This window comes from Mus pahari, chromosome X, assembly GCF_900095145.1.
Source record: "Mus pahari chromosome X, PAHARI_EIJ_v1.1, whole genome shotgun sequence".
NCBI lineage: Eukaryota > Metazoa > Chordata > Mammalia > Rodentia > Muridae > Mus > Mus pahari.
In genome coordinates this window covers 66,837,143-66,848,546 of record NC_034613.1, presented here as the reverse complement: position 1 = coordinate 66,848,546, position 11,404 = coordinate 66,837,143, and the positions used below count along the sequence as shown (strand labels likewise).

At 34.8% G+C, this 11,404-nt stretch overlaps 1 protein-coding gene across 3 annotated transcripts in view; it reads left to right on the top strand.

The window, feature by feature from the left end:
• Prrg1 (proline rich and Gla domain 1) overlaps positions 1–11,191 on the top strand; it is a 125,922-nt gene extending 114,731 nt beyond the window's left edge. For all 3 annotated transcript variants that reach the window (XM_021187863.1, XM_029534460.1, XM_021187862.2), the window contains one exon: positions 7,659–11,191. In XM_021187863.1, coding sequence (XP_021043522.1) covers positions 7,659–8,144 — 486 coding nt within the window. In that variant the 3' untranslated portion in view covers positions 8,145–11,191. The remainder of the gene's footprint in view (positions 1–7,658) is intronic.
• The last annotated feature ends 213 nt before the right edge of the window (positions 11,192–11,404 follow it).

Genomic DNA, 11,404 nt, shown 5'->3' with positions numbered 1-11,404 from the left:
TCTTCTTCTTCTTCTTCTTCTTCTTCTTCTTCTTCTTCTTCTTCTTCTTCTTCTTCTTCTTCTTCTTCTTCTTCTTCTTCTTCTTCTTCTGCCTAGAACTCTCACCAGTGGAATAGTACTTTCAAAAATCAGTGTAGGCCTCTCATCTATAATTAAACAGCCCTGAAGACTAAACCACCAACCAAAGAGTACACATGGAGGGACCCATAGTTCTAGCTACATATGTAGCAAAGGATGGCCTTATTGGATATCAATGGGAGGAGAGGTCCTGGGTCCTGTGAAGGCTCTATGCCCCAGTGTGGGGGAAATGTCAGGGCCGGAGAGGGGGATGTGTGAGTTGGGGGGGGGAGGGGAGGGGGTTTTCAGAGTGGAAACTAGGAAAGGGGATAACATTTGAAATGTAAATAAAGAAAATATCTAATAAAATAAATAAATAAATAAACACACATCCCTGAAAATACCCTCAGACATGCCCAGAAGCATGTCTCCTAGGTAATTCTAAATCTAACCAGCGTGACTAATCTAAGAGTGTAAACCACAAAAGTTAAGCAACAAATATTCAAAATATTAGCCATTAGGAAATAGTTCAGGTTTAAACTGTAACCATTTTATTACTTCCTTGCTAAGTCAACAGTGATTTTGAAGCAGTGACTATATGTCAAGTTCCAAGAAATAAGTCACAATAAGTATCACAGTAAGTCTACATTAAGCATGAGAACCATGTCCCTTAAAGATACTTGCTTTATTAATTTGTCCTGCTTCTGTGATGACTGTGCATGAAGAAAATGTTAACAACTGAGCCATCCTCAGCAGTTCAAACTGACTGGAAAATCACCCACTTCTCTACTTTCCCAAATGGGTTCTGAAATAATCAAATAAATAAATTATGAACAATTAAGGGGCTGTAGAGATGGCTCAGCTGTTAACAGCCCTTGCTGCTCTTCCAAAGGACCTGAGTTTGGATCCCAGCACCAATGTCAGACAGTTGAATTGCCTGTAACTCCATCTCCATGGATTCCAATACAATTTCTGGCCTCCACACATGGGAAAACATTCGCATATACATTATTTTAACTCTTAAAATACAGTTATATGTGGGGCAAGTGGAACAGTGTCACCAGACAAAAACTGGGAAGGTTGAGTGGATTCAGAAACCCCAGTAATTTCTCATATCTGAAAACAGTAGGCATTTATTTCATCTACTCCAAACTCAGTTCCTGTCCTGGAGCACGTGACCATAACACCCCACATGAGGATCCTGATCAACTAGTGACAGAGCACAGAGTTCTCCATGCTAATAAGGTATCTAAATGGGCCAGCCCAAGGGTTTAGCCAATAAGCTTCCCTTCCTGGACATTCCTTCCAGTAATAGGTATTTAATCTCTGGTCCAACCAGAGTCAGTCTTGTGCTCCATTTTTCATTACCATTAAACAGTTTGGACAAATAAAGACTATCTATCTCATCAATAATTACAATGGGGGTAAGCATTCTTCATACAAAGTCATGCTACCTAAGTCTCCCACAGATGGCCCCTCTGCCCTCTAGACATGGACACTCTGGGTGTCTGGGAGTTAGGGAACCCTAACTTCAGCCCAGGCCTGTGTCATTTCTCACCCAGGCTTGGGCACCCATCTTAGGCTATGTTCCATCACCACCACACTCCAATTGTTGTGATCATAAAAAGAGGAAGAGCTATTAACATATGTTCTGGCAGGGTATGAGGGAAGGGGGTGGTGCCTCGGAGGTCCCATGCTAAGGCATCAAGGGATGCCCCCTGAGAGAGTAGCCACATGAAGGTATAGTATAGAATAGAATTTATTCAGGGCATGGGGAGGGAAGTTAAGAGAATAGTAGAGGCAGAGAAAGGCAGAGAGAAGGAGAGAGTAGAGAAGTAGAGGCTGACCATGGTCACATGGAGAGAGAGAGGAAGGGAAGGGGGAAAGAGGGAGAGCAAAAGGGCAAGTGGTAAGAGGCAAGAGAGAGGCAAGAAAGCAAGAGAGGTAGAAGGAGCCAAGCAGCCCCTTTTACAGTGAGCCAGTCCTATCTGGCTGTTACCAGGTAACTGTGGGGAGGAGCATACCTGGCTGCTGCCTGGTAACTGTTATGGTGGAGTCCAGACAGAATACCAACACCAATGGCAGTGAGGATGGAATGTAGCCTAGCACATCTGTGTTTAGTCTGTCCCAGCTGCATTCACACACCGCAGCATTGAGGTGGAATGTGGATCCACAGTTCTACTCTTTCCAGTTATTTGTAGAGCTGTTAATGTCTTGCTTTAATCACTCACATCAGTAACAGTAAGTAAATTCAAATAGAAAATCACACATTTATAGAAAGTCAAATATTCTTTTAGAGAATCATTAACTTACTAAATTCTGTTCTATAATTTCCCTTCCACAATAAAATGCTTGCCCTATGGTCCTCTTCTCTCTCGTAGAGTTTTCTAACCTTCCTGATTGATTTATAATACATTACTCATTTGGATAATTTTAGTTTATTCTAAAATTATGAATTTCCCTTGCTTGGGTTGTAGTTCAATGAGGGCAAGGCCCTGGGTTCAGTTTCCAGCCACACAAAACAAAACAAAACAAAGCAAAACAAAACAAAACAGGAAAATATAAATTCCCTTTAGTAACTCTTTCTTCCTCTGAACTGCTGGTCTCAAGGACAAAATAATTCCATATCTCAAAGAAATAATTTGTCAGTACCTTTCTATTTAGATCATTTTGCATTAATTGAAAATACTTTTTGCCTAAAATATGCAGTCTTGCTTTTAATTATACATTAAACATAAAAGAACCATCCAATTTTTCAGGAGATGACCAGATTGGTTTAGAATACATGTTATTGCAGATTGCCTTTTAATTTGCTCTGGTCCAGGCCTCATGGTTGAAATTCCAGCTGAAATTTACAAGTCTATTATTATTTACTCTGGGCCTTTATTCCTCACTTGAAATACTGGTTTGATAATAGTACCTACAGTATTGGCTATATAGAAGAATTTTACAATGTGTAAAGAAAAAAGCGGGGGGAGGTTAACAAATCTGCTTTTGCCTAAAAGGTCCTTTCTTTTTTTTCCCTCAAAATAAGTTTGACTGTTTTTAGCCACTAGATTTTTAAGCTCCTATCATATCAAAGAAACAAAACAATGCATGAATTATGCAAGCTCTGTATGTAAAAATAACTCATTTTCTTGCTCTTTTCTTTCTTGCTTGCTTTCTTTCTAGTAATGTGTATTTTATTTTACTTACATATGTATGCCCCATGTGTGGGTCTTATACTCCTAGAGGCTGGAAAAGGGAATTGAATTCCTCTGGAACTGGAGTTACAGATGGTTATAAACCACCATGTGGATACTTAGAACTGAACCCAAAACTGTTACAAGAGTAACAAGTACTCTTAACTAAGCTGTCTCTACAGTTCCTTTTTATGCACATTGATAATGCTTAACTATTCCAAATTAATCTGCATCATGTTTTATAAGCATACATTTTATTGTTTTTATCTAAGGTGACATCTAATTTCTTGAAAGCATATTGCATATTTGTGTTCATTGTTAAGATAAAATGGAAACAGGATGTCATGATATAAGGGACTAGAAAGGTGATACAATTTCATGTGAAGATAAAGGAAAACGTAGTCTGAATAGACTTAAAATATTTCTAAAGGATATATACCCCAAATATTAATAATGATGATTTATGTCTTTGTGATGATATTGCCACTGATTTGTTTCTCTTCTAGCTTTCTGCATTAATAACACTTCATATAATTAAATTCTGTATTCCAAATGTCATTATATATACTGAAAGTTACCAGTTGTAAAATTTGTCATTGTATAAAATGTATAGAGTATTAAAAGCATAAAATGTTTGTTTGTTTGTTTGTTTAAAAATACTGTATGAGAACATAGCTTTCCTAGCATGTGTGAGGTCCTTGAGGGCCTGCCCTAGCACCACAACTCCAGACTTTACAGGTTTCATGAGTTTTAGTTTGCAACTTATAGTGTTAATAGAAGTGAAGTAAGAATAATTTGATAATATTACAATTGTTTTATCATCCTAAAATAAGTAAATCAATGCTACTTCTGGACATATGGGGCAATTTTTTTTCTTTTATCATTCCTCCTCCTCCTCCTCCTCCTCCTCCTCTTCTTCTTCTTCACTTTTTTTTTTAAGAGAAGGTGTCTATGTCACCATGTCTAGCTGGAATATTTTTAACCTTGCTGATTCCCTCTTAATTTTCTATTACTTATTTTTGTTTTATGTGTCCTTAGTGTCTTTTCTCCGTGTGTATATTTAAGAACTACTTGTGTACAGTACCCAAGGAGGTCATTAGAAGGTGATAGATCTCCTGGAATTATAGTTTTGGACTATGGTGAAATGTTATGGATTGCTAGGAATTATATTCAGGTCTTCTAGAGAAGAGCAAGTGCTCTTAACTGCTGAGTCATTCATCTCAGCCTCTTCCTGAAAAACTGTTTTAGACTCATTCATTTTATTTTATGTGATGAATGTTTTCCCTGTGTGTGTGTGTGTGTGTGTGTGTGTGTGTGTGTGTGTGTGTGTTCCATATGTATGCCTGATTCCCTCAGTGTTCAGAAAAAGGTGTCAGATGCCCTGAAACTAGAGTCAGAGTTGGTTTTGAACCACTGTATGAGTACCAGGAACCAAGAACAGGTCCTCTGTAAGAGCAAAAAATGCTCTGAACCACTGAGCTGTCTTTCCAGTCTCCTTGATGATTTTTAAACTGAAATTAATTATGAGTATTTACATATCATTTAGCAAATAATACAATATTTTATAGGGCATCCAAGTTAATCTTAGAATCACAGAAGTTTACAGTAATCATGCACCTTAGAGAGGATATCATTTTGAATCATTGCAATGTCCACAAGTACATTAAATGCTCTATGGGTATAAGATTGTAAACATCCCATTTTAGGGCCCAGATTCTTTCTTTAGAAGATTTGGTATTTTATGTAAAGGCTTATAAACCTATAGTATATCTGAATTTAAAATCCCAAATATGTATCATATTGGAAACTGAATATGTCAGAATTTTAAAAATAGTCAATTTTGGATATGAAGTATCCCTCATAAGGCTCATATGTTGAATTCTTGATCCCCAGCTGGTATAATCAATCATAAAAACATGACTAAGGGACAATAAGATGACTCAGTGGATAAAAGTACTTGGCGTCAAGCCTTATGATGCGATTTCAATCCTTAGGGATCACATGATAAGAAAAAAAAATGAATCTTAAACATTGTCCTCTGATTTTATACAATGCTATACCATGGGTACACACCCACCATAGAAAATAAACTTTTTAAAGAAGTGATTATATTATCAGGCTTCTGACCTAATCAATACAATAATTTACTTGGTGAGTTCATACTAATGGAAGGTGGTGGAAATTTTAGGAGGCAGAACTCCATAGAAGGAAGAAGGGCTCTCAGGCAGGTATATTGTTGGGTGCTCTGTTTCCTACTAAGGTATCTTCCTCAATCCATGTTTGCTTCTTGTTGCCATAAAGTGAGAAACTCTGTAACACCATACCTGTCATTATGAATTTGCCTCAGTGCAAGTACAGAGACAACAGAGGCAGGGACAATAGACTGAAGACTATGAAACCAAAATCCAATAAAACAAAAGAAAACAAAAAATCCAAAATTCTTCCTTCTTTTAAATTCTTTTTCTTCAAACAACTTCTCAATGATAACACAAAAGTGATTAGCACAGAAAGGGAAGAAAGTAATCACAAGGGAGGATGCGAATGACATTGGAGGTTCCCTGAATCAAGATATAGATTAAGTTAGTCATTTGGAAGCAAAGGCTTAAGTAGACATTTTCATTATAATCATTACTATTGCGAGTTTATATACAGGAAACGTAACTAGATGTGCTGTATGTGCTATCTGATTTACTTTTTAAACAATTTCTATTAAAGATAAAATAATTCCAGTCCAGTGTGAACTACCAGTCCTGATAGCTGTTTAGGTAATCATACTGTCCAATGTCTGTGATAATGGTATTTCAGTTAATTAGAATTCTGGAGTTAAGTCAGATGGGGTGACTTATATAAAGACACTTTTATAGACTTGAGACCCCAGGGAAGGGGGAGGTATAGTGGTGAGGGCACTATCTCAGAGGCAAGTGGGAGGAGGAATGGGATGAGGAACTGTGAGAGGGCAGACTGGGATTGGGGGCAATGGCTGGAATGTAAAGAAATAAAATAATTTTTAAAAAGGAAAAACAGTTTCTATTGTCCCACTATACAGGTAAACAAATTAAGGCTCAAGAAGAAATGTGATACCTTATAATTACATGAAGTTTCCTTTGCATTTCTAAATAGTTTCCAACAAATATGAAAAGTTTTAAATTCCGAATATTTTTTCATTTGGAATTTAAAGTCTACATTCCAGAGTACAGTGACAGAATTTCTACACTACCCTAATGCTTCTTGTGGGAAGACGATGTGTTTTATTCATAAGTAACATCTGTATGTAAAGCATTACATACAGATAAAAGGGTTAATAAAAGGGGTGAGGAAGGAATGCATGTTGGGTCCCCCAAACAAAACTATTAGGAATCAAAGTATATATCTGCTAAATGTTTGGTGCTAAAAGCCTATAATAGCCTTAACCAGCAGATAGTATTAATTATGATGGGGCTTACATAAGAATCTCAGATTTGGATACGGAGAGTGACAGTTCATAACCACATGTCTTATGTGCTTTTATTTACTTGCATCTCTATATTGCAAGTACTCTAAAATATGCCCAGCCCTTTGGCTTATATTTGTAAAGGTAAATGAATTGATATTATCTTTAAAAGCGGAAAACTCAGCTCTTAATTGTTTTTCTGATATATATATATGGGTGTACATGTTCTTTGTGTACATGTATGGTAAGGATTCAACTCAGGTTCTCATGCTAGCATAGCAAGTACTTATCTACTGAAACATCTACCTACTCCTTTAATTTTCATTCTAAAACACAACAGCTAGACTATGGTTCTCTTCTGAGGGTAAAACTCTTTCATACTCCTAAAATGTCACAGCTATAAAAGTGTAAATAACTAACTAAATTTTAAAGGGCTTTGAGTTATGACTATTGGGGGCAGCATCCAGAATGAACATGATAATCTATAGATAATTCATAACTAATAATGGTTTCACTTACAATTTTTCAACTTTACAGGGGTGTAGAAATGATATACATTTAGTAGATACTGTATTTAAGCTTTTGAATTTTGAGCTTTTCCTTATCTAGCACTGTTCAGTAAATCACTCTTTGTGGATACTGGTGAGTACCAACAAATGAACTGCAGCCCATTGCTATCTCTCAGTCAGCCATAGAACCACAAGAGACTTGAAACTTCAGTGTACTGAGACATAAGCTATGATGGTTGCTAGTTAAGGTCATTAAATATAGCAAATTAGTGTTTTTTTTAATCTGATAAACAGTTTCTAATGACTGACTTCTCAATTATTTACTGGTATGGAAAATAAGGCTCTCACTTAACCTAACACATCTGATTATGTTTTTTAAGGTTTTCTTTGTCAGTATCTGAACACAAGTATTTGTTCATACTTAACCATGTTTTGACCATATTGATTTTTTCACCTGTTTATTTTGTTTTGTATTTATAGAAGGAGTTTTGGAGCACCTACACAAAAGCACAACAAGGAGAAACCAACAGAGGAAGTGACTGGTTTCAATTTTATCTTACTTTTCCATTAATCTTTGGCCTCTTCATTATTCTCCTTGTCATCTTCTTAATCTGGAGATGCTTTCTAAGAAACAAAACTCGGAGACAAACGGTGACTGAAAGCCACATTCCTTTCCCTCAGCAACTTAACATCATTACTCCACCTCCTCCACCAGATGAAGTCTTTGATAGCAGTGGATTGTCTCCAGGGTTTTTGGAATATGTTGTTGGGCGTTCAGATTCAGTTTCCACTCGCCTTTCCAACTGTGATCCCCCACCAACCTATGAGGAAGCCACTGGCCAGGTGAACCTGAGAAGGAGTGAAACAGAACCTCCTTTAGACCCACCACCAGAATATGAGGACATAGTCAACTCCAGTTCAGCTAGTGCCATTGCTATGGTGCCTGTGGTCACCACCGTCAAATGAAGCTGCAGAACTTTTTTTTTTTTTTAATTTAATCATTTCTAAAATACTAAATGGAAAAACTTTCTAGCACTTTACTACTACATAAATGTGCATTGACTTATTTTATTAGACTCTTAGAGCACACCACTTCACATTTACTGGTTTGATTTATCTTTGGTTTTGCTTCTTACTATAAAATCATTTTCTGTGTTAGTTTTTACAAGAGGAAACATAAAGGAAAGACATGTCAGTGGCAGTCTTTATGTACTGTAAGGAATACACACGTATGCATATAGCCAATTGTGTACCATCCAATTTGTGTACAACTAACTTCTACCACATCACCCAAAAAGAAAGCATTACTCACCAAAATTGAAAAGGCAGGGGACATAGACAGTGTATGTGATAGACAGCAACATGCATGTTTTCTAATTAAAGACATCAGTTAACTTCCTATTTCTTCTTTCATGAAAGGAAAAAAATATGCATGGATTCCTCCTCAATTTTAGAAACATCTCAGAGAGACAGAGAGAGCATGTAACATTTAGTATATATACTTGATTATAATATATAACAAGGAAATCATTGATCATTAGTATCATTTAGCTTATTTTGTATTAGAGTTTTCCTTCTTGGTGGATTATCAAACACTGTTCCATTAAAATTTTCTTAACATCTTTGGATGTTTCATGCCACTCGTATTAATATCTTGCTTGCAAGTATTTCTAGGTAATGAAATAGTGTTTGTGTTAATGACAGGGAGTAGGTACTAACTACTCCATTCCTCATCATGTGGTTGGCTATAATCTTTTACACTAACTTTTATTTCTAATTGCTACTATAGACTCCCCATACACTCAAGAATTTAGCCAAAATCAGTTTCAAATCATTTTTAAATATTTTTTACAGGTTAAAATCTTATTCACAAAATTATTAGTATATAATTTTCATTTAGTTATAAGCTGCAAATTTTGTATTAATGTTCTGTCAATAGAAGAAGATTTTAGAATATCTGCTAAAATAAATCCACACTAAATCTAGTTTAGTTCCACATAGATCTCATTATGTTGCCTTCTATATTCTATCTTTTTTTTTAGCTGCAGTAGTTTTACATCTTTTTCTTGGAGGAGAGGGAGTAGGTTATATATGAATTGCCAAAATAAACTATTTCAGAAAGTATAGAAAAAGGTCAAATGAGATGGCATGTATACAAATAATTTTGCAGTATGAAGAACTGTTTAACTGTAAGATCTTAATGTTATTATTGTGCTTCAGGGTGACATTTCTCCCTGTTTCCCTAGAATTCTATCAGAGAAATGTAACAGGCTGCTCCATAGTTAATATTTTCCTAAGTTGAGTGTATGGGCTATTACTTACCTTCACACATTATCTGGACTGTACAAAAGCTGTGCCAATTTAAGTACATTTGCCAGTGCTGTATTGGATGAAGAAATGCTGGAATTTACACTAAAGTACATGAATTAGTTAATAGGTATAATAGGTGAAAAGGTATTTGTATCTTGATAGTGGTCTCCACATGACAATGTTGCTTTAAATATTTTTCCTTACTATATGGTAATCGTCTCTTTCTAATTAAATCTGAAGTTGAAGATGTTTGATCCAGTGTACAAGAGGAGTTATGGGATGTTTATAACTGAAAATTAAGGCTGTTTGTGTGTGTGTGTTACACTAATATTAGCCATTAGATAAGACCAGCAATTTTCAAATTGTGGCTGATAAACCCTAGGAGATTCCTGACAGTCTTCCGTGGAATCTGAAATCAAAATGTTTTCATCCTATCTGAAGACATTATTTGTCTCCTTATTCTAGTTCTCTAAAAACAGAGTTAAACAATACAGTCATCACACACCTTTTTTAAAAATACAATATAGCTATTTTCATAAAAATATAATTTGTATTGGCATATTTTTTTAATGTTTAGCTGAATTAGTCTTTAATTTTTTTCAGTTCATTTCTAACATGTTAAATATTGATAGATAAAATCTCAAAAACAAAAGTTCTTTGGAATCTAGATTCCCCCAAGAGTTTAAGGAGGGATCCAGAAATCCAAATTTTAAGAACTACAAGATTGGACAAAAGAGGAAGACATCCTGTCACTAAGTTAGGTTTTTGTTCTTGTAAAGTTACTTTATATTTTGAAGTCTCAATATTGAACTTACCACTTTCTGAATGAAGTTGAACGATGAATGATGGTTCTTGAAAAAGAAGCTAAACAAATTGATTAGTAATGACAGCTGTTTAGATTGTTGGTCAGAGAAAACACTATTTCATTGTAATTAATTGCTGTACTAACCATAAATTTCATGGCAGCTTTTCTATAAGAAACGTATAATCAAAATACTACTTCATGAACTTTTATTTTACACTTTTTTGTTGTGTTTGAGTACAGTTTAGGTTTCATACTTTTAAAATTCCCTTTGCTACCCTTTCTGGTTTTATAAACTGAGTTTCTTAACATTTATTATAATTAAGGGCTTATCTGGAATAATATATATTTTTATGCTTTGCATTTCCTATCTAATTGATACTGCATTTGCCTTTGATCATTTTTAATGAAGATTTATTTTTGCAGAATATACTTAATATCTTTCTAAGCAGTAAGTAAATGGAATTAAACAATTTATATTTAAATACTAAGATCTGCTCTAGGTTCCTCCAATAGTATGATTTTCAAACCTCCACCTACATTGCTTGTATCTGGAATCCTTGAACTGGCACTTTTGCTTTCCTGCTGTAAATTATATGTTTTAAATAATAAATAAAATGATTGCTTCTTTTCCTATTGACTAATAAAAAAGGGAGCTGTTAATGTTTGTTGATTGCTAATGACAATGTCTTCAAGATTGATAATCTGATCCAGTAATACAGAGGTAGATTTAACTTAGTTCTGTGTAAATAGCATGTATTTTATTACAATACTTCACATTTTCAAATGCTTGGTTTACATTAAATTATGGTATTTAACTTTTTATGTTTATACTAGATACAATTTTCTTATGTTTCTGTGTTTTTGGTATGCTAAATAAAACCATTTTTAAACCCAACAGTTTAATTTTCTTATATATTAATATATTAGATGGTAAAATTACTAAATAAACTCTTAGTAATTATGTTCTTTTAATTAGGTAAATCTATTGCATTTATCTTATGAATTTGTAGGCTATCACTGTACAGAAATCAGAAATAATCTAGTGAAATCCTCAGTTTTCTCAGCATTAAAAACTTTCTATACTAATTTTTAAATAACTAAAGTAGTGGAA